This window comes from Heptranchias perlo, chromosome 1 (genome assembly GCF_035084215.1).
Source record: "Heptranchias perlo isolate sHepPer1 chromosome 1, sHepPer1.hap1, whole genome shotgun sequence".
Taxonomy (NCBI): Eukaryota; Metazoa; Chordata; class Chondrichthyes; order Hexanchiformes; family Hexanchidae; genus Heptranchias; species Heptranchias perlo.
The window spans coordinates 145,004,707-145,032,663 of NC_090325.1; the positions used below are offsets into that span (position 1 = coordinate 145,004,707).

General features: G+C 44.0%; 1 protein-coding gene across 1 annotated transcript in view; it reads left to right on the forward strand.

Moving 5' to 3' along the window:
• Positions 1–27,957, forward strand: part of ttc29 (tetratricopeptide repeat domain 29) — a 413,904-nt gene that overhangs the window by 178,301 nt on the left and 207,646 nt on the right. The window contains exon 7 of the mRNA XM_067968048.1: positions 19,884–19,969. Within this exon, the coding sequence (XP_067824149.1) occupies positions 19,884–19,969 (86 nt within the window). The remainder of the gene's footprint in view (positions 1–19,883; positions 19,970–27,957) is intronic.

Sequence of the window (27,957 nt, forward strand, 5' to 3'; positions counted from 1 at the left end):
GAGGGTGAGATGCAGCATCCGAAGTGCAGCGTTGCATATGGATGGAAAGCGTTTTTTGGTGAGTGGGTGGGGGGGGGGGGGGTGTCGTGCGTGGAGCAGTGGTGTAGTTGGTAGGATGTGGCACTTGACAGTTGGATTTACTCACCTTGACCACTCATGTCAAATCATTGAACTTTTTCTTGCACTGCATGGTGCAATGCTCCTGGCATTCACTTCCAGCGCCACTTCTTCCCACTGCCTCCACAGCATGTGTCTGGAGGGCCTCCTGCCACCCTCTGTGCGTCCACCTCGTGCACCAAGGCCTCTAGTGCGTCATCTGAGAACCTTGGTCCACACTCTCTCGCCATTACTACTTCTCTTCCACCTCCTACAGCCACACGATGGGCGAATGGCCTCGTACTGTGCTGTATGATTCTTTGTTTCAAAGAATGGGGGAGGGACGATATAATTCATTTGTTCAACCTTAACACACAATTAGGATATTACTGTCAACCTAAGGGGAAAATAATTTGAGACACTGCTCTTTAAGCAATTCATGCCTTAAGTGGTCACATGATCTTACCCCACTCTGCTGAATATAGGGCCCCTTCTGGGTGCACACATGATTCATTTTCTTCTACTGTGAATAGTAGATCTCTCTATTTCCCATACTAAGGGCTGAATTTTCAGAGCTCCCACCTGGCAGAAACGGGATAGTAGAGACTTGAAAATAGACTGTATACACTTACTGTCCCATTGCCACCATTGGGGTTGCTGTCACCTTTTGCTGGAATGTCCCGAGTAGGTGGCCCAAGCGTCAACTTGAGGAGGCCGCCCAGCTGATTGAAATATTTAAATCGGAGTCCTATGATGCTAATGGGTCCTCAATGCCATTTTTTGGCTGAATTGGGCAGACCGTGCACTGTGCTTACACCGGCCAGTATCAGCTGGCGACTGGGCTCCAGAAGATCCAAAAAGTGAGTTCCGAATAATTTTTGTGGTACTGGGAGGAGCAGGATTGCTCTTCTAGGCTCCACCAACCCATCCCGAGCTGCTGCCACCCCAACTTCTCCCCTCCGCAGATCGGGGTTACCTGCCCTACCCCCCCCCCCCCCCGGAACCTACTTTCCTCCTGCCGGGAGACTGGTTTGGTGCCCTGATATTGCAATGGCCTGGGGCATTCAATTTCCGATCACAGCCTGCCTGCTTATTACAAATGAATCTTAGTCCTCAAGTTGGACTGAGCCTCCCGGCCGGACTGCCGAACACCCAGCCAGCGCATCCCAGCTGTCCGGATTCCACACTGCAGGAAAATCCAACCCTAAGAAAAGATAAAATTATGCTTTCTTGTTTTTTCTATGTGTTTGTAGAAAGGAACTTTCTTTGAAGTATGAGTAGTTCTACTCTGCAAAGTTCTCAAGTCATTTTTGTAAAGTGCCATTTTGAATTGTGCCCTGCTGTGTCCTGTTTCAATAAGATTAAATGCTTTCAATTCCCACTGCAACCGCCACAGATATCTAGATCTTTAAAATTTACATTAAATATCACAGATCTTTCCCAGTGACCAGCTCTGACAATGTGACAATGGCTTAAAGATTGGTGTGGGAGAAATTGGTTTTGATTCATGGGGCACTGGTACCAGTACTGGGGAAAGTGGGAGCTGTACCGTTGGGACGAGCTTCATCTGAACCGTGCTGGGGCCAGTGTTCTGGCGAATTGTGTAACTAGGGCGGTAGAGAGAGCTTTAAACTAAATAGTGGGGGCGAGGGATCGAGTATGGGAAGATGTGATAAATTAAAGAAAGAAGACAAGGCAAGAGAGCAAGGTAGCAATAAGGGAAATAATAATCAGAGAGTGGCAGGAAGGGACAAAGCATGCAAACTTAAGAGTGTGCCAGCAGATAAGGCGAAAGGTTGCAAAAATAGTAAAAAGACAGCACTAAAGGCTTTGTATCTGAATGCATGTAGCATTCGTAACAAAATTGATGAATCGATAGCTCAAATAGAAACAAATATTACGATCTGATAGCCATTACAGAGACATGGCTGCAAGATGACAAAGGCTGGAACCTGAATATTCAAGGGTACTTGACATTTCGGAAGGACAGGAAGCTAGGAAAAGGTGGAGGGGTAGCTCTGTTAATTAAGGATGACATGAGTATAATAGAGAGAAATGACCTTAGTTCTAAAGACCAAGATGTAGAATCAGTTTGGGTAAAGATAAGAAATAGTAAAGGCAAGAAATCACTTGTGGGAGTAGTTTATAGGCCCCCTAACAGTAACCACACTCTAGGACAGGGTATACAGGAAGAAATAATGGGGCCTTGTGAGAAAAGAACAGCGATAATCATGGGTGATTTTAATCTACATATAGATTGGAAGAATCTGATTGGCAAAGGTAGCCTGGAAGATGAGTTCATAGAATGCTTTCGGGACAGTTTCTTAGAGCAGCATGTTCTAGAGCCAACCAGAGAGCAGGCTATTCTAGATCTGATAATGTGTTATGAGACAGGATTAATTAATGACCTCATTGTAAAGGAGTCTCTAGGTAGCAGTGATCACAATATGATTGAATTTCGCATTCAGTTTGAGGGAGAGAAGAGTAAGTCTAAGACTTAGGGTGCCTTGGCACTTTGGATACAAAACTGGCTTAGTGGCAGAAGGCAGAGGGTGATGGTCGAAGGTTGTTTTTGTGACTGGAAGCCTGTGGCCAGTGGGGTACCACAGGGATCTGTGCTGGGGCCCTTGCTGTTTGTGGTCTACATTAACATAAGAACATAAGAACATAAGAAATTGGAGCAGGAGTAGGCCAATCGGCCCCTCGAGCCTGCTCCGCCATTCAATAAGATCATGGCTGATCTGATCCCAACCACAAATCTAAAGAACACAAGAAGTCGGAGCAGGACCCGGCCACATAGCCCCTGGGCCCTCTCCGCCACCCACAGGGCATTGACCGATCCGAACTCAGCTTCATGTCCAATTTCCTGCCCGCTCCCCATAACCCCTAATTCCCTTTACTTCTAGGAAACTGTCTATTTCTGTTTTAAATTTATCTAATGATGTAGCTTCCACAGCTTCCTGGGGCAGCAAATTCCACAGACCTACCACCCTCTGAGTGAAGAAGTTTCTCCTCATCTCAGTTTTGAAAGAGCAGCCCCTTATTCTAAGATTATGCCCCCTAAGAGGTTTAGAGGGGATTTGAGAAAGAACTTTTTCACCCAGAGGGTGGTTGGAGTCTGGAACTCACTGCCTGAGAGGGTTGTGGAGGCAGGAACCCTCACAACATTCAAGAAGCATTTTTTTTTTTTTTGTTATTCGTTCACGGGATGTGGGCGTCGCTGGCAAGGCTGGCATTTATTGCCCATCCCTAATTGCCCTCGAGAAGGTGGTGGTGTGGTTTGCTCGGCCATTTCAGAGGGCAATTAAGAATCAACCACATTGCTGTGGGTCTGGAGTCACATATAGGCCAGACCAGGTAAGGGCAGCAGGCTTCCTTCCCTAAAGGACATTAGTGAACCAGATGGGTTTTTACGACAATCCGGTCATTTCATGGCCATCATTACTGATACCAGTATTTTAATTCCAGATTTTTATTTAATTAATTGAATTTAAATTCGCCAGCTGCCGTGGCGGGATTTGAACTCATGACTCTGGATTTTAGTCTAGGCCTCTGGATTACTAGCCCAGTAACATAACCACTATGCTACCGTAACGACTTGGATATGAATGTAAAAGGTATGATCAGTAAGTTCGCTGATGATACAAAAATTGGTAGGGTGGTAAATAGCGAGGAGGATAGCCTCAGTCTGCAGGACGATATAGATGGGTTGGTCAGATGGGCGGAACAGTGGCAAATGGAATTTAACCCGGAAAAGTGCGAGGTGATGCACTTTGGAGGGACTAACAAGGCAAGGGAATACACAATGAATGGGAAGACCCTAGGCAAGACAGAGGGTCAGAGGGATCTTGGTGTACAAGTTCACAGATCCCTGAAGGCGGCGGAACAGGTAGATAAGGTGGTAAAGAAGGCATATGGGATACTTGCCTTTATTAGCCGAGGCATAGAATATAAGAGCAAGGAGGTTATGATGGAGCTGTATAAAACACTGGTCAGGCCACAGCTGGAGTACTGTGTGCAGTTCTGGTCGCCACACTACAGGAAGGATGTGATCGCTTTGGAGAGGGTGCAGAGGAGATTCACCAGGATGTTACCAGGGCTGGAGCGCTTCAGCTATGAAGAGAGACTGGGAAGATTGGGTTTGTTTTCCTTGGAGCAGAGGAGGCTGAGGGGGGACATGATTGAGGTGTACAAAATTATGAGGGGCATAGATAGGATGGATACTAAGGAGCTTTTTCCCTTCGTTGAGGGTTCTATAACAAGGGGGCATAGATTCAAGGTAAAAGGCGGGAGGTTTAGAGGGGATTTGAGAAAGAACTTTTTCACCCAGAGGGTGGTTGGAGTCTGGAACTCACTGCCTGAGAGGGTTGTGGAGGCAGGAACCCTCACAACATTCAAGAAGCATTTGGATGAGCACTTGAAATGCCATAGCATACAAGGCTACGGACCAAATGCTGGAATATGGGATTAGATTAGACTGGGCTTGATGGCCGGCGCGGACACGATGGGCCGAAGGGCCTCTATCCGTGCTGTATAACTCTATGACTCTATGACTAGTGTTTTAAACTTAAATAAGGGTAATTACGAGGGCATGAAGACAGAGCTGGCTAAAGTGAACTGGGAAATTAGGTTAAGGGATAGGTCAGTAGAGATGCAGTGGCAGACATTTAATGAGATATTTCATAACACTCAGCAAAAATACATTTCAGTGAGAAAGAAAGACTCTAGTGGAAGGATGTACCGTCTGTGGCTAACTAAGGAAGTTAAAGATAGAATCAAATTGAAAGAAAAAGCATACAATTCCACGAAGATTAGTGGCAGGTCAGAAGTTTGGGCAGAATATAAAAAACAGCAAAGAATGACTAAAAGAATAATAAGGAGGGAGAAATTAGAGTATGAGAGAAAGCTAGCTAGAAATATAAAAACAAATAGTAAGAGTTTCTACAGGTATTTAAAAAGGAAAAGAGTAAGTAAAGTGAGCGTTGGTCCTCTATAGAGTGAGTCTGGGGAATTAATAATGGAGAATGAAGAAATGGCGGATGAATTGAACAGATATTTTGTGTTCGTCTTCACTGTAGAGGATACAAATAACATGCCAGAAATAATTGTGAATCAAGAGGTGAAAGGGAGGGAGGAACTTAAAACACTTACAATCACCAGGGAAAGGGTTTTGAAAAAAATATTAGAACAAAAGCTGACAAGTCCCCAGGTCCTGACGGACTTCATCCTAGGGTCTTAAAAGAAGCAGCAGCAGAGATACTAGATGCATTGGTATTAATTTTCCAAAATTCCCTAGATTCTGGAAGGGTCCCATCAGATTGGAAAATAGTGAATGTAACTCCTTTATTCAAGAAAGAAAGGAGACAGAAAGCGGAAACTACAGGCCAGTTAGCTTAACTTCTGTCATAGGGAAAATGCTAGAATCTATTATTAAGGAGATTATAGCAGGACGCTTAGAAAATCTGAATGCAATCAGGCAGAGTCAACACGGCTTTGTGAAAGGGAAATTGTGTTTGACTAATTTATTAGGGTTCTTTGAGGAAGTAACAAGCAATGTGGATAAAGGTGATCCTGTGGATGTGGTGTACTTGGATTTCCAGAAGGCTCTTGACAAGGTGCCATATCAAAGGCTACTACACAAAATAAGAGCTCATGGTGTAGGGGGTAACATTAGCATGGTTAAAGGATTGGTTAGCTAACAGGAAACAGAGAGTAGGCATAAATGGGTAATTTTCAGGTTGGCAGGATGTAATGAGTGGAGTGCCACAGGGATCAGTGCTTGGGCCTCAACTATTTACAATCTATATCAATGACTTGGATGAAGGGACCGAATGTATGGTTACTAAATTTGCTGATGACACAAAGGTAGGTAGGAAAGTAAGTTGTGAAGAGGACATAAGGAGTCTGCAAAGGGATATAGATAGGTTAAGTGAGTGGGCAAAAATTCGGCAGATGGAATATAATGTGGGGAAATGTGAACTTGTCCACTTTGGCAGGAGGAATAGAAAAGCAGAATATTATTTAAATGGAGAGAGATTGCAGAACTCTGAGGTACAGAGGGATCTGGGTGTCCTAGTACATGAATCACAAAAAGTTGGTATGTAGGTACAGCAAGTGATTAGGAAGGCAAATGGAATGTTGTCATTTATTGCAAGGGGAATGGAATATAAAAGTAGAGATGGTTTACTACAGTTGTACAGGGCATTGGTGAGACCACATCTGTGTCCAGTTTTGGTCTCCTTATTTAAGAAAGGACATAATTGCTTTAGAGGCAGTTCAGAGAAGGTTCACTTGACTGATTCCTGGGATGAGAGGGTTATCTTACAAGGAAAGATTGGACAGATTAGGCCTGTATACACTGGAGTTTAGAAGAATGATCTTATTGAAACATATAAGATCCTGAGGGGACTAGAAGGGGTAGATGCTGAGAGGATGTGGGAGAGACTAGAATTAGGGGCCACAGTTTAAAAATAAGGGGTCTCCCATTTAAGACTGAGATGAGGAGAATTTTTTTCTCTCAGAGGGTCGTGAGTCTGTGGAACTCCCTTCCCCAGAGAGTAGTGGAGGCAGGGTCATTGTTTGACAGATGGGGATAAATGGTAAGTTATTGCAGCAGGGCATTCAGGTGTCTCAGACAAACTTTTGGCTGGGAGACCTTTGTGTTTAGACTGAAAGTTCTTGGTTTAAAGACAGAATTGTTCTGTTTACACACATTTACCAACTTTTTGGACCCCCTTAAACTGACACCATCAGGATTGGGGGCGCCATGGCTGCATTCAGCAGTACATCAGAGGACGAGCAACATCACCATCCTCGCCATGCACAGTGTCCACCTCAGCCATTTGCAGCTCCACAACACAGTGCTGCGCCACAGGGACCTGCACAAGAGCACAGAGGGCAACAACAGAGAGAGCGACATCGCAGGCGACACTACCCTCGCAATAGGGTCTACAGACCGAGGCTCAACTTCCTGGACCTCTCTGAGGAGCAGTGCATACGCAGGCTCAGAGTGAGTCGCCAGGTGGTCGAAGACATCTGCAGCCTCCTTCATGCCGAGCTGCTCACGGCTGGGCCTGGCGGCATGTCATTACCCGTCGCTGTTAAAGTGGCCACTGCCCTCAACTTCCTCACATCCGGATCATTCCAGGGTGCTACCCGGTGACATCGCCGGGGTCTCTTAGTCATCTGCACACAAGTGCATAAGGCAGGTCACCGATGGCTTGTTTTTCAGGGCCTCGCAATACTTCAACTTCCCCCTAGATGACCTCAGCCAGATATAGTATAGAGGGCAGTGGAATTCCACGCTGTGGCTGGCTTCCCACGGGTGCAGGGTGCAATTGATTGCACACATATAGCAATCTGAGCTCCTCCACACGAGCCAGGACTGTTCATCAACAGAAAGGGCTATCACTTCATCAACACTCAGCTCATTTGTGACCACCGCAAAAAGATTCCTTCACTTGTGCACCAGATTCCCTGGCAGCCGCCACGATTCCTTCATTCTAAGGGGAATCCAACATCCCAGGGCTTTTCCACGCACCGAGAACCCTTAAGGGATGGCTAATCGGGGACAAAGGATACCCCCTGCACACGTGGCTCATGACACCTCTGAAGAACCCCATCACCAAGCAACAGCGTCGATACAACGTTAGCCACATCGCCGCCAGGTCTACAATTGAGCATGGAATAGGGCTGCTCAAGATGCAATTTAGGTGCCTTGATCGTTCTGGGGGAGCACTTCAATGTGCACCAGACAGTATGGGACGCATTATAGTAGTGTGTTGCATCCTGCACAACATGTCACAACAGAGAGGGGTGCCGCTTGAGGAGGCCCCATCCATATCTGCCATCCACGTTGAGGAGGAGGAGTCGGAGGAGGAGGAGGACGAACCCATGGCCAGAGCAGCAGCTCACCTGGCTGTTCGTGAGGCCAGGGAGTCACTGATATGTGAACAGTTCTCCTAACATCAGAAAATTTGAAGAGTCCAGTCCTCAGACCATCTGGAAAGAGCAGCCTCCCCCCTGCACAAAACAGTCCTGTAAGTACAGATACACCCACTATAAAGTGACCCACTGGTTGGCATCAAGTGTTGCCGTTAATGGTGAAACTCATAAAAGCCAGCCAAGAATGGGCAAGACGTGGCAGTAGTAGTGAGAATGATAACATTTAATGTGAATATAACAAAAAACAAATATAAATGAAAAACATGACAGTCTGTCTGGCACCCTTGTGCATACCCTTCATGATCACAAAACATTAACCTTATTTCTTCCTACTACTTCTACGTGGTGCTTCCCCTGTGGCTGCAGCAGAGGTAGTGGCAGGTTGGAACCACACACCCCACATGAGTGAGTGATGGTGAAGTGGCCAACCGATGAATGCATTGGTTTGGGTGAGGCTGACCGTGAAAGAGGTGCATCAGAGGGTGAGTATGAGACAGAGCCGTCACATTGGATGAGGATTGGGGTGAGTGGTAATGGTGGGGTGACTAATGGGGAGGTGAGGAAGTGCAGGTAAGTTGAGAATGAGCGTTAAGTGGGTGTGAGGAGTGATGTGATGGAGTAGTCTTGGCAGTGCAGAATGAGTTGGGGGGGGGTGCGGTGTTGTGGAACACGGAATGCAGCAGAATCAGTAAGTATCCTCACTTTGGCTAACCTCTAGGTCATTGAAGCGTTTCCTGCACTGGACCCAGGTGCGGGATATGTTGCTGCTGCTGGTGAGCTTCTCTGCCACCTCGAGCCAGGCCTTCTTGGTGGTAGAGGCAGAGCACTTCCTTCCGTCCGCAGGGTAAAAAGCTTCCTTCCTCCTCCTTTTCCCAGCCAGTAGCTGCTGCAGTGAGACAGCATTGACCTTGGAGCAGCCTTGTCCCTATGCTGCTCCATATTGTGTGTTTTTGGTGTTTGCTGCAGCAAAAGCCTTTGGATCAATGGCCCTTTAAATAGAGCCGCTCCAGCTGACAGCCTGTCATGCGGGTGCGCAGTCCGCCCACTGCGCAGCTTTCGGACGGCAAACCCGGAAGCCACATTAAGGGCCACCAATCAACTCACGATAACGTGGGAAACGGTAAGATTTTATTATTTGGGTTACCTGCGCACCCATTGACCCACCCCACCACCCCCCCAGCTGCCATCCCGCCGCCCTTTCAAAATCGAGCCCCTGGTTTAAGTGCTAGCAGTTTTTCATCTGCTTTGGTCACAAGCTTTTAGAAGAGCAATAGTCCAGCCATGTCCCTTCAGTGTTGAATAGGATGGACACTGACATTGAAATCATTTATTATAGTGCCTTCAGAAGAAACTAAAGATGACATCTGTCCCCCAAAGAGAGAAACAGACTGCAAAGAGTGCTGAATATCTGAAATAAAAATACGTAAATGCTAGAAAAACATAGCAGCTGCTTCAGCATATGTAAAGAGAAAAACAGTTTCATGTTTCAGGCATCTACCGTTTGTCACAACTACAAGATAAAGCAACCCATTTAATGGGACTGAACAAAACAAAAGGGCGGGTACCGGGGGCTTAGGTTTAAGGAGTGTGGATAGCAAATGACTGTCCAAACAGGTTTTATTGAAAAACGATAATGAGGTGAAAATTAAGAAGGTACATATGAAAATATGAAAATACATTAAAAGAACAAAAGGGCATGAAGATAGCCAATAAGAAATAAACTGCAGGTGCTAGAAACCTGACAGTGCTAGGAACATACAGCAGGCTGTTAGCAGCCAAAAAGAGAGAAGACAGGCCAACACCCTGAGTGCAGATGAAATCTGTCCCTTTGTCCCAGAGGCCTTGCGGATTCTCTGGCACAGTGTAGAATAGGAGTTTCCTTGGCTTATTCCATTCCTAGATTTTAGGGAAAGAAAAGTAATTGAGAAATATTGCTGCCGTAATGGAAGAACATGGCACTTTCTCCTCAGTTATAACATTAATGAGCTACCTTCTACCAGAGTTCTTGAAACAGAATAGTCCGATGACCAACAATGAATAACACTCCGTCCTGCAGTCTGTGTGCACCTTTCTAGATGTGGACTACAGAATCAGCTCTGAAGATTGAATTACAATGAGCGGAGATGAATTGAGCAAAACTATCCTATCTTCAAATATTTCTTGATAGTTGCTTTGGAAATGCGCAGGCAAACTTCACTGTTCAAAGTTTTGCATTGATGGAAGACAAAACATTTTTGATGACCATTAGTTGCTGGAAAAAAGAACCAAATTAAAACATGCATAATTCTGAAAATTCTTTTAAGATAAAATAAGAATGATGACAAAGTTTCACTAGTTTGTATCAGCCAAATATGCAGCAGGTAAGTTTGTTTGAGAACATTTCCTGCTGGTAAGAACAGCTGCTGACAACAAGAGCAGAAAAGCCTGAGGATTAGTTTGTGGACATAGCTTTTCAAATAATTCATTCAAAACTGTGTAAAGGCTTCCTGAAGGATACTGCTTCGGTAATTTATGTGATAGACGTGATGGATCCTTCCTAAGGTGTGTGCAGGGTTAGCAAATGAGAAACATGCCAGTGATATGGGTTACTCCAGCCAGAAGAGTTAGCTTGTGGCTTGCTGCACATAAAATGCAAGCCAAACAACAGATACACCCAAATGCAAAGGAAAATGACTTACCACGACAGTGTAGTTAGGGGGATAGACACTGTTCTCTGCAACCAGGAGCAACCTGAAGGCTATGTTGCCTACCTGGTGCCAGGGTTAAGGACATCTCCTCCGGGCTGGAGAAGAACTTGGAGTGGGAGGGGGAGGATCCAGTTGCCGTGGTCCACGTAGGTACCAACAACACAATAATCTGGATTATTACCTGAGCCACGAGCAAATTGGCATAGGGTAAATAAGATCAGAGAGATGAATGCGTGGCTCAAAGATTGGTGTGGGAGGAGTGGGTTTCGATTCATGAGGCACTGGCACGAGTACTGGGGAAAGAGAGAGCTATTCCGTTGGGACGGACTACACCTGAACCATGCTGGGACCAGAATTCTAGCAAATCGAATAACTAGGGAAGTAGATAGGGCTTTAAACTAAATAAGGGGGTGGGGGGGAGGGTCCCAGTGGAGAGAAATCTAGAATGCTAAAAAGAAAAGACAAAGAAGCAATGCAGGAAAGTGATTGGGGTAAGGATAACCAGATTGTGTCAGGATGGGACAGAGCGTACAAACAAAAGAATGCACTAACAAATAGGGTCTGGGTAAGAAAAAATATTAATAAGATAAATAGGGCCAAAGTACAAAAAATTGTTAAGATGTCTAAAAATGTTTAAAAGACAAATCTAAAGGCACTGTATCAGAATGCACAAAGCATTCGTAATAAGGTAGACGAATTAACAGTGCAAATAGATGTAAATGGATATGATATAAAAAGACAAGACTGCAGGGTGACCAAGACTGGGAGCTGAATATCCAAGGATATTCGATATTTAGGAAGGACAGGCAAAAAGGAAAAGGAGGTGGGGTGGCGTTGTTAGTAAAGGATGAAATCAGAGCAATAGTGAGAAAGGATATTGGCTCAGAAAATCAAGATGTAGAATCAGTCTGGGTGCAGTTAAGAAGCACCAAGAGGCAGAAAACATTGGTAGGAGTGTCTATAGGCCTCCAAACAGTAGTGGTAATGTAGGGGACGGCATCAAACAGAAAATTAGAGATGCATGTAACAAGGGTACTACAGTAATCATGGGTGACTTTAATCTACATATAGACTGGCCAAACCAAATTAGCAATAATACTGTGGAGGATGAATTCCTGGAGTGTGTACGAGATGGTTTTTTTAGACCAGTACATTGAGGAGCCAACCAGATTACAGGCTATCCTAGACTGGGATTTGTGCAATGAGAAGGGGTTAATTAATAATCTTGTTGTGCGGGGTCCTTTCGGGAAGAGTGACCATAACATGATAGAATTCTTCATTAAGAAGGAAAGTGAAGTAGTCCAATCCAAAACTAGGCTCCTAAATCTAAACAAATGAAACTATGAAGGTACGAGGAGTGAGTTGGCTATGATACATTGGGAAGCTTCGTAAAAGGCATGACGGTGGATAGGCAATGGCTAACATTGAAGGAACGAATGCATGAATTGCAACAATTATACATTCCTTTCTGGCGCAAAAACACAAAAGGAAAAGTGGCCCAACCATGGCTAACAAAAGAAATTAAGGATAGTATTAGATCCAAAGAGGAGTCATCTTAAGCTGCCAGAAAAATGAGCAAGTCTAAGGTTTGGGAGCAGTTTAGAATTCAGCAAAAAAGGACCAAGAGATTGATTATGAGGGGAATAATGGAGTATGAGAGTAAACTTGCAAGGAACATAAAAGTGGACAGTAAAAGCTTCTACAAGTATGTAAAAAGAAAAAGATTAGTGAAGACAAAAGTAGGTCCCTTACAGTTAGAAACAGAAGAATTTATAATGGGGAACAAGGAAATGGCAGAGCAATTAAACAAATACTTTGGTTCTGTCTTCACAGAAGAGGACACAAATAAATTCCCAGAAATGCTAGGGAACCAAGGGACTAGTGAGAAGGAGGAATTAAAGGAAATTAGCATTATTAAAAAAAATAGTGCTGGAGAAATTAATGGGACTGAAAGCCGATAAATCCCCAGGGCCTGATGATCTGCATCCCAGAGTACTAAAAGAGGTAGCCATGGAAATAGTGGATGCATTAGTTGTCATCTTCCAAAATTCTATAGATTAAGGAACAGTTCCTGCAGATTGGAGGATGGCAAATGTAACCCCACTATTTAGAAAAGGAGGGAGAGAGAAAACAGGGAACTACAGGCCTAAAATCAGTAGTAGGGAAAATGCTAGAGTCTATTATAAAGGATGTGATAAACAGGACACTTAGAAAATATCAACGGGATTAGACAAAGTCAACATGGATTTATTAAAGGGAAATCATGTTTGACAAACCTACTGGAGTTTTTTGAGGATGTAACTGGTAGAATAGATAAGGGAGAACCAGTGGATGTGGGTTTATTTGGATTTTCAGAAGGCCTTTGATAAAGTCCCACATAAGAGGTTAGTGTGCAAAATTAAAGCACATAGGATTGGTGGTAATATACTGGCATGGATTGAAAATTAGTTAACAGACAGGAAACGGAGAGTAGGAATAAATGGGTCTTTTTCGGGGTGGCTGGCAGTGACTAGAGTGGCAACGGAGGGATCAGTGCTTGGGCCCCAGCTATTCACAATAAATATCAATGATTTTGTTTAGGGAACCAAATGTAATATTTCCAAGTTGACTGACGACACAAAACTAGATGGGATCGTGTGTTGTGAGGAGGATGCAAAGAGGCTTCAAGGCGATTTAGACAAGTTGAGTGAGTGGACAAATACAAGGCAGATGCAGTATAATGTGGATAAATATGAAGTTATCCACTTCGGAAGGAAAAACAGAAAGGCAGAGTATTATTTAAATGGTGATAGATTGGGAAATGTTGATGTACAAAGGGACCTGGGTGTCCTTGTACACCAGTCACTGAAAGCAAACAGGCAGGTGCAGCAAGCAGTTAGGAAGGCAAATGGTATGTTGACCTTCATTGCAAGAGGATTTGAGTACAGGAGCAAGGATGTCTTACTGCAGTTATACAGGGCCTTGGTGAGACCACACCTGGAGTATTGTATGCAGTTTTGGTCTCCTTACCTAAGAAAGGGTATACTTGCCATAGAGGGAGTGCAGCGAAGGTTCACCGGACTGATTCCTGGGATGGGCAGAACTTGTCGTATGAGGAGAGATTGGGTTGACTCAGCCTGTATTCACTCGGGTTTAGAAGAATGAAAGGGGATCTCATTGAAACATATAAAATTCTGACAGGGCTAGACAGACTGGATGCAGGGAGGATTTTTCCCCTGGCTGGGGGTCCAGAACAAGGGGTCACAGTCTCAGGATACGGGATAGGACATTTAGGACTGAGATGAGGAGAAATTTCTTCACTCAGAGGGTGGTGAACCTGTGGAATTCTCTACCACAGAAGGCTGTGGAGGCCAAGACACTGAATATATTTAAGAAGGAGCTAGATCGATTTCTAGACACAGAAGGCATCAAGGGGTATGGGGAGAGAGCGGGAATATGGTATTGACATAGAGGATCAGCCATGATCATATTGAATGGTGGAACAGGCTCGAAGGGCTGCATGGCCTACTCCTGCTCCTATTTTCTATGTTTCTATGTTACAAGCAATGGGCTCCATATTAGGAGGGAGGCGGATTGGCAGCTGGGGGTCGACCGGGCGCGTGGGTAACGCGCCCAGTGAATTCGGGGTGCTCTGCACGCGATCGCAGCCTAATTGAAGGCACTTACCTTGACTTCCGGGTTTCCCGTTCTAAACCTGCGCAGCGGGCGCACTGCGCACCCGCATCACAGGCTGTCAGCAGGAGGAGCCCTATTTAAAGGGGCAGTCCTCCAATGCTCCTCCTGCAGCAATTTAGGAGCATGGAGCAGGCCAGAGGCAAGGCTGCTCCAAGGTTCTCTGACTCCTCACTCCAGGTGCTGCTCGATGGGGTGAGGAGGAGGAGGGAAATATTTTTCCCATCGGATGGGAGGAAGTGCCCTCCCTCCACCACCAAGAAGGCCTGGCTGGAGATGGCCGATGAGGTCACCAGCAGTGGCAATGTACCCAGAACCTGGGTGCAGTGCAGGAAGAGATTTGATGACCTAACCAGGTCAGCCAAAGTGAGTATAGTTACACATTCTCGCACACTCCGTCTTCCACATCACCTCCACCACCACACAACTTCTCTGCACTGCCACCACAACGCTCTCGCATCACTCCTCACATCCACTCAACTATCATTCTCACCTTGCCCGCGCGTACTCACCGCCCCAGTTCCCATTCGAACACTACGATGCAACCCAATCCTCATACAATCTCATGGCTATGTCTCACACGCACCCTCCCATGCATCTCCCTCACGCTTTCCCCCACCCACACCAATGCATGCAGCGGGTCACCATGCAACCATCACTCAATCACGCCTCTGTATTTTGCCTTGATAGGAGAAGAGATGCCAGAATGCCCGGGAGAGGGCAAGGACCAGAGGGGGCCCACCACACCAGGTGGCCTTATCAGATGCGAAGCAGCAGGCACTCGAAGTAAGCCAGACGCAGGAGTGCCTGTCCGTGGCGGACGCTGAGACTGGGAGTGCACAAGCGGCTGGTGACAGAAATCTAACACTCAGCACTCATGATAGCGAATGATCTTAGCATCACTTGGCATCTGCAGCACCTCAACATCTGTCCACATGCTTAATATTGCTTTCAGTTCTCTTGCAGGGCCATCTGCAACCGCCGTGACTGCGGAGGGTGATTCCTCAGAGGACCTGCCGGCCTCAGAGGGTCCATCGTCACATCTGAGCCAGCCATCCACCAGCACAGATACACACACCTCGGTGGGTCCCCGTCCTCACTTAGTTGGGCTTGCACATGGTGAGTCACCACGCACATGTGAGCACGAGCAGACCCTGGTGGCAGGGGCAGCCGTGGAGAGTCCGTGTCAGTGGGAGCACTCTTCTCCGGGCTCTGCTCAGCTGGACCCAGATGCTGAGTCCTGGGGGCCAGTCGTGAAAAGGAGAGTCATCGAGGGGCGGCAGCACATTGCTGAGGTACTGGAACAGTTGCCATGCGCACTCTCCACAATCGCGCAGAGGATGGAGGAGTCCAACTCCTACATGAGTGGAATACTGTCACAGGGACATGAAGGCATCTCTGAGCTAGTGTCGCGGGTAGGTGCAGGAATGTCTGTGATGGAGAAAAGGCTAGCCTCCATCGAGCGTCAAGCACGGCTCAACAATGAGTCCATTCAGGCCCTGACAATGGCCGTTCGGATTCAGGGTGAGCAACATTTTGCCGCCTGAAACAGGCTGACAGATACCTTACAACTGGCCTTCCAAGGCTTCACACAAGTCCTTCAAACTGTCGTCCAGCAGGATGGAAGGAGTGACGTGGGCCTGGGCCAGGAGAGGGATGACGGTGAAAGGGGACACGGAAGTGGGGACGCCACTCAAAGCGCTCCCACGTCTCACCCGTTGACCCCTTCTCAACCTGTACCCGCAATGCTGCCCCGTCTCCAGGAGGCCGAGTCTGCCCCTGCACAGGTGCAGGTGGAGCAGTCTTTGGAGGGGCCCTCATATGCACCGAAACCCAGAGGGCATCCGCGCAAAGCATCTCATCAGTCAGGGCATGGACAAGAGCATCCTGCCACTACTTCTGCTGAAGGCACAGGGGTAGCACCACGTAGGGGTTCCTGCAAACGTAAGGCGAAGGATTTGTGAGCACAAAGGGGATGCACAAGGGTGTAAGGTGAAATGTCATGTTTTTGATTTATTTTCCTTTGTTTTGCAAAAAATCATTAAAAATTGTTATCACCACTACTACCACGTCTTTGAAAATCTTGTCTGGTTTGCGCAACAATTCCCTTTCCTGAGGATCACCATGAAGACCCACACCTGATGGCACCCATTGTGTCACTGCAGAGTGGGTGTAGGTGTATTTGCAGGGCTCTTTTGTGCAGACGACTGAGAGATGCCGGCCATCTCCCCGGTAGCACACTGAAAGGATGCAGAAGAGAAGTTGTTGAGGGCAGTGGTGACTTTGACAGCGACAGGTAAGAAGATGGTGCTCGGGCCAGCCGGGAGCAGCTCGCCATGAAGGAGGCTGCAGATGTCTACGACTACATGTCGAGTGACTCTCCGTGTGCACTGCTGCTCAGAGAGGTCCAGGAAGCTGAGCCTCGGTCTGTAGACCCTGTGGTGAGGGTAGTGCCTTCTGCGACGCATCTCTCTCTGCGGTTGCCCTCCCTCCTGCTGTGCAGATGTATGTGTCACAGCACTGTGTTGTGGAGCTCCACGTGTCAGAGGTGGCCGGCGAGGCTGGTGATGCTGTTTGTCCTCCGAGGAGGTCATGACTACAGTTATGGCGGCCCCCATCTGGAAGATGTACGCTTGAGGGGGTCCGCAAGGTAGGTAAATGTGTCTGCACACCGGGGTTGAGGTTCCAAGTTTGTGAATTTTATTGTTAGGAGGCGGGTGGTGGAGGCCAAACTTTGTCCAAAGTGACAGAGCGGCCTCCTGCAATGAGTGAGGGTCTCCCCCACCCCTGCTGTCAAATGGACCTTTGCAGCTGCCACAGGCTGGTGGCTGCAACACGTCCATTTCAACTGGGAGTGTTTCCCCACTGGGGGAAACACTCTCAGTTTAGTTGAAAATCCCACCCCTCCTAAAATATCCTACAAATCAGGTCTGCTAACAACCTGAACTAATAAAATTAATTGCCTTAAGTGGGATCCCACCGGCTTTAATTGCCACGGGAGTCCCGCATGCGGGGGCTGCGCGCGCATCTAAGCGCGTCACTGGGGAACCCGGAAGTGGGTGGGTTGGAGCCGGGCTCCGGACCCGCCCCGGGAATCCCCGATTTTCGGAGCCCCCCCGCCACGATCCTGCTGGCTCGGACGTCCAAAAATCGAGCCCAATCTCTTCATCCTCTGGAAAAGTACTGGATTCCTTTATTACAGTTGTATTAATAAAATGTAGATATAAACACTGGCAAAACAAAGTGAGGTATATAAAACCTTTTTCAGTTATTTCTCCCTATTACATGCATTTTAACTTGTATCCGATGCAGTTTGATTGATGGATGTTTATCCTATCATAGATCAATATTCCTTTATCCTTTTATCTACCTGTCTTCCTTTAGTATAATCCAGAATTTGTAATGTAATTATTCTCCTTACAAAACTACATGAATTGTAATCTGAAAGACAAGTTTAAACTTTATTGCTGTCATGTTTTGGGATTTCTTTTTGACCATTGTCCCACAGAAAGGATTTATAAAAGAGTTACATTTAAATATTTGGTTTTAAAAGCAAAGTATTCACACAATTTTTTTTTTAAAAGCACCGGGATGAAGGTGGTTAAAATGCCAATGGGCTAGGCATTGAAGTTGTTTCCCCAAAGACAAAGAACAATAAGCAATTTGTTAGCCTGTCTTAGTAACTGATAAACTTTGTGCTGGTAAGTCCATGGCCACTGGAAAGCAGTTCTGATGAAAGGTCTTCGACTGGAAACGTTAACTCTGTTTCTTTCTCTACAGAGGCTGCCTCACTTTCTGAGCTTTTCCAGCATTTTCTGTTTTTAGTTTAGGTCTATGAATACAACTGGTAGTTTATGTACCCAAATCAGTATAGCTGTGAGGTTGTAGTACTTGATTGTTTTATGTTCTTTTCATTTTGGATGAATCAAGGCTCTTCTTGCCATTGTAACTGGATTAAAAGTCCTTCTATAAATTTTGAGTATGCTTGTGTTGTGTATTAGAGTCTAGAATTTGCCATTCACATGCGGTGTTTTGGGTAACTCACTTTTTGTTGTGAATTCACACCTGGATGAAGGATGTGTGAGATCTACACATTGTATCAACACTAAATGACAGTGGGCACAAGTGTTATTAACAAGTAGAAGGAACTGTCTCCTACCATTTGTGGTTCTGCAAATGTTGGACCAATTGAACATATGTACCATCCAACAAATTCATATTTTACTGCTTTTTGAGGTGTGGTGCAGAGCAACATGAATGGAACTGATGCATTTCTGTAACTTAGACATCTCTGCACCTCCTTAACTCACAATTTAGATGCAGTACTAGGGAGGATTATAAGCATCCAGAGAGAAAGAGGCCGTGTGTCCTTTGTGGGAACAGGAGTCTCTTTTTGTACCATTTCTAAAAAAAATCAGAACAAGATATTTGTGACATGGAGATGAGGCAATCCAGACAGACCCTGATTTTGGACATGTGTGGATAAAAACCTTTACATTGAAATATTTCTAAATAAATGTTGGCCTTGGTTGCAATGACCCACCTAAAATCCCTCAAGCATAATTATCTATAATATCAAAATTCATTTATATATTTATTTGCTGGCACAAAATTGATAGATGCTAGTGGCATAGACAAGGACCTTAATTCTAACTTCTTGACTCATGGAAAATAAATGTTCCCTTTCGCTGTGAAGCTCATTTTAGGCTTTAATGTGTTCATTTCTGCAACCCCCCCATCTCCCCACCTATTTGATGTGACTCATTCATTTTGCAGTGTACTACAGATGGATAAGAGGTACAGCCTGTATCGATGTGGATCCCACAATATTGCACCAGTATGTCAGATATCCTAAGACATAAATAGCTTATACAGTTCTTAAAAAGTTACATTTTCCCTCAGCCCAAGATGGAAGTAGTTCCTTTTTTAATGAATGTTTGAGGCTATTTCCACATTGATGCTGCAAAGAAATTCCAGTATAGTCGCACACCAATAACACATTAGACTACCTGGATATTCTGATTTATTTTTGTGATTGCATAAAGCCTTGTATTTTCACCTCAGTCTCCTTGGTGTCCTTTCTCCATAAGCATCCTGCAAGCAAGGGATAAGGTAGATAGGCGGGCAACCTGCTCTGAGACCTTCACCTGCTTTCCTTATTGCTGTGGCAATTGCTGTACTGCCCTGCACCTGTTGACTTCATTAATATATATTTGGCTGCATAAAATGGTTCCTCTTGCTACTACAATATAATAGATGTTTCAGTACTTTGCATTTTAGGGTGTTCATTGCTGATATATAGCAAAAATGAATAGAATACAGCCTATTCTTACAGTAGATTTGTAGTATTAATTTTAAGTCCATTTATTTTAAGTCCACTCTTTAATATATTTGGTTCCAAACCAAACCAAATTGTGGAGGCTGAATATTTAGAATTGTACTGATACTGAAGTGTATACTTAAATAGACATTTGTTTCCACCAGGGGGCGATAAGAAGATGGAACTAGCAGCTCTGTATCGTGTGGCTTTAGGTTACCTTAGTGCCGGTGATCCAGACACAGCAATAGGTGTAAGTATGATGCTCATGTTTGGTCCTTTGCTTTGTCTGTGCTGTTTTTATTCACCGCATTAACCATTTTGAGTGACGAACTGGCTTTGTAACTTTGAAGACATGAATGTGTTTTCTATCCCATTGAAATTGTGAACCTTTTAAAGGGGGGTTCTAGGTAAAACTGCACTGAACTCCCATTAACTGCAAAATGTACTCGAATTCTTTAATTTTACAATTACATCTTTAACTACTGCTGCAATCTTACATTCTGGGGATGCAATTAGTAGAACACAAGAAAGGAACAAGAGATGGAGGGATAATATTAAGATGCAAGAGAAAGCTCTGTAATTAATGCTTATTTATCAGACTTCTGTAGGATGTAACTGAAAATATGTCCATGTGTGTTATGTTATAATAGCTTGGTAACATCATCTGATGGTTTACCACGATATTATTTTTCAGTCTAAAGTGAAAAAAAGTATAAACCTTAAAATTAGGTATTTCAAACTAAGAAAGACACTGGATTTGATAAATAAAGTATCCGATCATGGCTGTGTAATGCAATTTTATTTCCATTCATAAGACTGATTCTAACTAATTTTACCAGTCCCATGCAAAGAAAATCATGTTTCACAAGAAGGGCCCTGAACATTCTCTCCTTGCATATTAAAATATGAGTATAATATTTTTACTCTAGGGTAACAAAGAAGTTCAAATTAAAGTGATGTGCTGTTTCAGAAAACACTGCTAATGTATTTTCATGTTTTGGTTAATAAATCATACAAACAATTAAAAACATTTTTATTAAGTAGTGCTATTTGTTTTCCCCTCAAAAATAAAGTAGTAATGTCCCATATAATGTTAAAGGGATTTACAATATGCTAACTGTGACACTGCCATAAACACCTGGCATGATAGTTTATTCTTGATTTCAGAAATAGCCTTCATCATGTTGTAATCAAGTATGTGTAAATTTCTGTATACCATGTAAACATTGATGATAATTGTTGTACCATTTGAATTGGATCATGTGTAATGAAAAAATATAGCAATTGGAAGAGTCTGGTGTGCATATTTGTGTAAATGTGTGTATTAGAGGAGGCTGTAGTTATGTGCTATTATTTTTCTGTTCAAAGTTTCATCATCAATATATTTAAGAGTAATTTGTATCATATGCCAGCTATTTTTACCTATATTGTTGAGATAGGGTACTTCATTTTGTTTGCATTTTTTATTACACTTCATGTTAAGAAAATAAATTTTATACCTCCTTTTTTATTGCACTTTGTAAATCTACATTAACTTTTTTATTAGCGAGAGCTTATTGACATGGAAAGAGAAGGGGAGACAGCCCCAGTTTCTCTCTCCTGCACTCACATTTGTTGGAGCAGTTCCCTGATGGCCTCTGCATTGCCAACCCCCGGTCCTAGCTTCTCCCTACCTGGGCCCAGTACCCTCTCCAACTTGGTATATATTGGTTACGATCGTGGCATTTTTTAAAAGATACAAATCAAGTAAATCATTAAAGGAATGTATATGTGTGAGCAATATAGAGAGATTGCGGGAGACAAACAGAAAAGAAAGAGACAGAGGAAAGGAGAAATCTATGGAAAGAGAGAGAGCGAAAGAGTTAGAAATAGGAGTTGGAGACAGAGAGATACAGAAACAACAATGAGAGTCAAAGCCATACAAAGAGAGAAAGATAGAGACAGAATGGAAAACAAATAGAAAAACAGGGAGGGAGACAGAAAAGATTAGGGAGGGAGAGAAGCAGACAGTTACAGGAGAAAAAACACAGCACAATTTTTTTTTAAATTGTCTGTGAGCAATATAGTAAGTGATCAATTACCATATCAAAAATATGCTCTTTTTATTACAAATACAATAAAGAAATGTCAATAGTAAATACTAACATAAATTGAACATCTTAAATCACATATATTTTACTCAGTTGCTAGTTTTGTAAAAAAAAAATCAACTATTAAGATTATTTGGGAAATAATCTATGTTTTGTTAGTAGAGAAAGAATTTAAAGCTTAAATTAAGGAACTGTAGCATTGTTCACACATTAGCGAGCAAGAAAACAACCTCCACCTTAAATATTGTAATGTGTAATTATTTTTGATCACCTCTTCATACCAGAAAGACAAAGCTGGGAATTGGTCTGTAAATATTAGTATGCTACATATTGTTATTTTACTACAATCTTGCTATGTTTGCATTGTCCAAAGTTGCTCACGTACACTTAAAAAAATTAGCAAAATAAAGACGAAAGCTAACCGATATCTGTCAACACAGGAAAAATAAATAAAAGCTAATGTTTGCTTTTCTTTTTAAGAGCCATTGCTTACGATTTACATTTCCGTTTTATTATATTAATCGTCTCTCCATCTGAGAGGAGCTCAGATGTATACAGGCCTCAGATCATACTTTTCCCCTCCCTTAGGACGTCTGCTTATCATTATACTGAGCTTGCTAGCTTTCTGCTTTGCCTTGTGGTAATATGCTGTTCATTGCCAGGCCAAGCCTCAGAGACATGCTAAAGAGGTCCTGCCACACAGCTCAAGACTCCTGGGGTCTGTGCTCTGGGGTCTCAGTGGTTGTTTCCCTGCTTTTCCGTCAGAGTTTTCATCTCCTTTATCCTGTTGTAATGTGCCCACCTCGGGCTGTCTTTCTACGGAAGACTATAGCCGGGATCTAACAGCAACAGCTGCTGTAAAAGACAACCATTTCCTCCCACTGTTACCTCATTAGTGTTTTCTCATTCAAGTACAAATAAACTTGTGGCTACTATTGGACATCAGGGAAGGAAAATGTATTTCAGCGAACAGAATGCTTACAATACTTTTGTTCATAGTTTTCTTAAAATTATGATATACAATTTGTCATGTAATTTTTTTAAATTACTGCAATACTTTTGTTATGACCCATTATTTTCATTGTAGACAAAACCATTGAGTCAGATATCAATAACATCTGAAGCATATGCCTGTGCTGTTGAATTCCATTATTTAACTAAATTCAAACCAACCTACTTGACATAGAAAGATGTTTGTAATTAACCCATTATGTGCATTTCAAAACACACATTTGCATCTGTCAAACAAAAAATGACAGAAAACATCTCACACAGATTTAGTGACGTAAAAATATTTAAGCTTTTACATTTTTAATTTTGGTTCATCCTGAACTTTTGTGTGAAGTACTTAATTTCAATATTTGAGTAACTTTTATTGCTATTCCAATATAGCATAAAACTGAACATATTGAATTGCACTTGCAGGATTCAGCAATTCTAAACTTTTGTCAGTTTCAGATCAAAATTTGGGTTACATAAGCCAATATTTCATAGTTCTTTCCATAGAACAACAATAACAACAACAACTTGCATTTATATAGCACCATTAACATAGTAAAACGTCTCAAAGTGCTTCACAGGAGCATTATCAAACAAAATTTGACACTAAGCCACAAAAGAAGATATCAGGACAGGTGACCAAAAGCTTAGTCAAAGAGGTAGGTTTTAAGGAGAGTCTTAAAGGAGGAGAGAGCAGTGGAGAGGTTTAGGAGGGAATTCCAGAGCTTAGGGCCTAGGCAGCTGAAGGCCCGGCCGCCATTGGTGGAGCAAGTAAAATCGGGGATGCGCAAGAGGCAAGAATTGGAGGAGCGCAGAGATCTCAGAGGGTTGTAGGGCTGGAGGAGGTTATAGAGATGAGGAGGGGCGAGGCCATGGAGGGATTTGAAAACAAGGATAAGAATTTTAAAATCGAGGCATTCTCGGATTGGGAGCCAATGTAGGTCAGCGAACACAGGGATGATGGATGAACGGGACTTGGTGCGAGTTAGGATACAGGCAGCAGAGTTTTGGATGGAAGGTAGAAAATGGGAGGCAGGCCAGGAGAAAATTGGAATGGTCAAGTCTAGTGGTAACAAAGGCATGGATGAGGGTTTCAGCAGCAGATGAGCTGAGGCAGGTGTGGAGACGGGCGATGTTACGGAGGTGGATGTAAGCGGTCTTGGTGATGGAGTGGACATGTGATTGGAAGCTCATCTCAGGGTCAGATAGGACGCCAAAGTTGCGAACAGTCTCTGACAGTGGCCAGTGAGAGGGATGGAGTCTGTGGCTAGGGAATGGAGTTTGTGGCTGGGACCAAAGACAATGGGCACGATTTTAACAATGAAAACGGATGGTTTGGGGGCAGGGGGGCATTCAAAATCGCAACCATTTCAGACCCGCCTTCAACCCACCCATTTCCGGTTTTCACCGGACGGGACGAGGGGCAGGTGACCAACACGCTCTCAGAAAGCGGGTTGGTCGCCAATGATCGCGGACCCCCGCGATGACGTCCCAGGAAGCGGGTTGGTGACCAATAACTTTCGAGGAGGCTGCGGGCCTCCATTTTTGCAGAGTTTGCAATTTCAACCCCTGGGACCGGGATTCCCAGGCCTTCTCCTTAATGCCATGTGAAAGGAGGCGAGAAGGCCTGAAACCGCAGGTAAGTGCCTTTTTGGCACAGCTTGTGGGCCCAGAGGAGCAGGAGTGCTTCCCTCAGGCCCAACAAGCCTACCTGTAGCGACCTCCCAAGGATCACAGACCCCCACGATGACCTCCGACCCCTCCCCAATGATCGCGCACCCCCGTGATGACCCCCGATCGCAACAACCACCCCACCCCCCACCCCCCCCCCCCCCGTGACTGACCCCTCCCCCCACCCCATGACCGACTCCCACCCCCCCGGGACCCCGTGCCCATTGGTGTCCCTACGCCCAACAGTTCCCCATGCCCACCCATGCTCTAGTGCCCACCCATCCTCCCCATGCCCCCTCCCCCATCCATACAATGTGGATCAGGCCGGCCAGTTGGACGACAAACCGACAAAAAAAAAGACGTCCTTATGTCAAAATCGTAAGGACGTCCGGGAAACCTGTACTTCTGGGTTTCCCATCTGCAATTTGACCCCCCACTCCCTTCCCAGCTCGGGGTCAAAATCATGCCCCATGGCTTCGGTCTTCCCAATATTTAGTTGGAGGAAATGTTTACTCCTCCAGTACAGGATGTCGGACAAGCAGTGTGACAAATTAGAGACAGTGAAGGGGTCGAGGGAGGTGGTGGTGAAGTTAAGTTATTTTACTTATTACAACATCCAAAGGAATGAGCTTTATATTGACAAGTATGACTTTTTGTTACATTAATTGACAAGCATATTTTTATTTCAATAAAAACAAGTTGAGGAAACCAAACATTCAAAACCCTACAAAGTCAATTATGTCAGGCCACACAAAATCCACCAGTAAAACGAAATAGGAAAAAAAAGTGTTGAAAAATCTTTAGAAGCATAGCTGCAGCACCTGCTGTTGAGATAGCCGACATGCCTGTTAGGCTTAATCCTGCTGTGGCATTTATTTATATAATACAGAAAAATACTGTCATCTCTTGTTTATGCTTTATACAATAAAGCCATAGTTTAGCCAGTTGCAAAGATAACACATCATATATTATATGATATTTGACTGTGGATTTTCAGGAATAGAAAAGGCACTTGAAAAGGTTTTCTTTACTATGTAAATGATAATAGTTGTTTTGGCCTTGTGTCTTGAAGTCTTCCCAATTCTAAGAATTTTTTAATCATTTCATTCAATGTAATAATTACAAATGAACACACTTCAAAATAAATTATTAATATGTATCACTACTAATAAAGTTTTTTTTAAAAAAAATTTGCCAATTATTTTATATTTGAAAGTTTCTCAACCATAGTAGGTCCTCAGAAGATGCCTTAGGTATTTAATTCTAGTGTATAATGTGCTCAAAAGAATGTGATATTTCAGTTCTTTTTCATGTAAAATTCTATCCAGCATGAAAAAATCTTTTTGATATGTGAGAATAAAGGTATTTGCTATTGTTCAGCAGCTCACTAATGGAGCCCTATTTATAGGTACTTGTTGGTGCTGAAGCATGCACATGCACATACTATGATTCCGGGGTCTTGGAAGGATACTGGAACTTGACAACCAGGTATATTGCCATAGATATAGCTGTGAGATAAAAGGCAGACATCTGGACCAGAGCACTATTTTCAAAAGGCAGCTCTGAACATTTTCTGCATTTGCACTCACCAGTCTCTTGCTTTTCCAGCTCCTTCATTTTCTCCTGTGCCTGCTATACTCCTTGCATCATTCATGTTCTCTAGGACCTCCATTTCCTCCATGTCATCGTGGCCCTCCATGCCAACAAAAAATATAAGTACATCCAAGATTCTCCATCTGAAGTGCTGTACACCCCCTTCCATTACTGCTCTTGTCGCTGCTGGTTTCATGTACGTCATTGCACTGCATTCAGTACCACACTGGCTTATTTTGTCAATAACCATTTATTTGTTGCTGAAATAGTAGCAGCCATTACATCTGACCTCCCTGTTTCATCAATTATGGATAGATTATTGGATATGAACATCTAAAAAAGCTTGCAGTTAGAATCACCTTCTGGCTGGGATTAGATAAAGTATTAAACTGGTGTTTGTTGTCAGACCAAACCCTAGTGGAAAGACTGAGGAATTCAAGGAAACAGACAACTCCCATCAGTAGGCACATAAAATTGTTTAGAGCCACTGCTGTGCAGTACTGACTACTTCAGAGTTTGTTCATTTAATCTTGTTATGTACTGAATTCTGTAACACCTTCATGAAAATAAACTCTAACCCACGGACCAGTGAATTATAACAATATGGGATCACTGGATCTTGTCTGACAAAAAAACAAACCGGCTACAGAATGAGCTGCATATTAACTTGTGGGGTGAAATGTGAAAGGCTCAATTGCTCCCCTCACCCTTTGGATCAGACAGAAACACCTTCTGAAAACAAACAAACAGCATTTGCACCTAAATTTCAATGTTAGCAACTCCTACCCCTCTAGCACAGCATGTGTATGTTAATGGCTAAACGCAGCAAAGAAGCAATAACATGTTGCTACAGCAGTCTGTTTGGGTGCAAGATGATATCAAGAGAGGGTGTGAAGATTATTACAGGGGTGAGAAGCTTTTGCTATGTGAAGTTGCTAGCGAAATTGGGGCTCTTTTCATTACATAGAAATACATGGAAGTTACAACATAGAAGCAAGCCATTCAACCCAACCAGCGTTTACCCTCCTCACGAGCAATTAGTTCTAATCACATTTATCCACCCTATTCCCATATCTTTTCAACCCCTTTTCCTTAATCCACCTTGAATGTTGATAGTTTCTGCCTCAACCACTGACCCTGGAAGTAAATTTCACATCCTCACAATTTTCTGTGTGCAGAAGTTTCTCCTGCCCTCTGTTCTAGATCTCTTACATGTAATCTTGTATCTATGGCCCCCCTTCTTGACTTGCTGAACTACTGGAAACAGTCTGCTTCTATCTAACCCGAATTATTCTTTCATAATTTTAAATGTATTAGAATTGAGAAAGTTAAAATGGGGCCAAATATCCCTGGCCAATCCAGTGGATTCCTGCTGTAAGTTCGTCAGGAGCCCGGCAGGATGGCCAGAAACTCGGCCGGATATAATGGGTCCTGACCTTAAGCCAGGGTTTCTGGGATGACCTTGTCAGGGCGGAACCTCCATCTGCCCCTACACGACCATTGATGTAAAGGGTTGTGACTGGGGGGCATGGAATCCCCAAATCATAAGTTCCTGTGCCCAGCCCTCATTCCTTGGCGCGCACTTGGAGGTTCAAGCTGGGATTGGCAAAATATTTTAAAAACTTTTTTGAAAGTGGCCCTCTGACAAAGGCGACTGAAAGGACAGCCTCATCACCTTTCCCCAAACTGCCAAAGGCTCGGTCCTCAAGGCCCTCCCCTTGATCCATTGAACTTCAGCAAAGTCAACAGCAGAGTTTAGAGCAGGCGCAATTATCGTAACTGCCAAAATCAGACCCCCACAAATTTTCAGTGGTCGATGAGTCAGTAACTAGAGGGTATAAATTTAAGATCATCATCAGAACAATGAAGGGAGCATTTGAGAAGT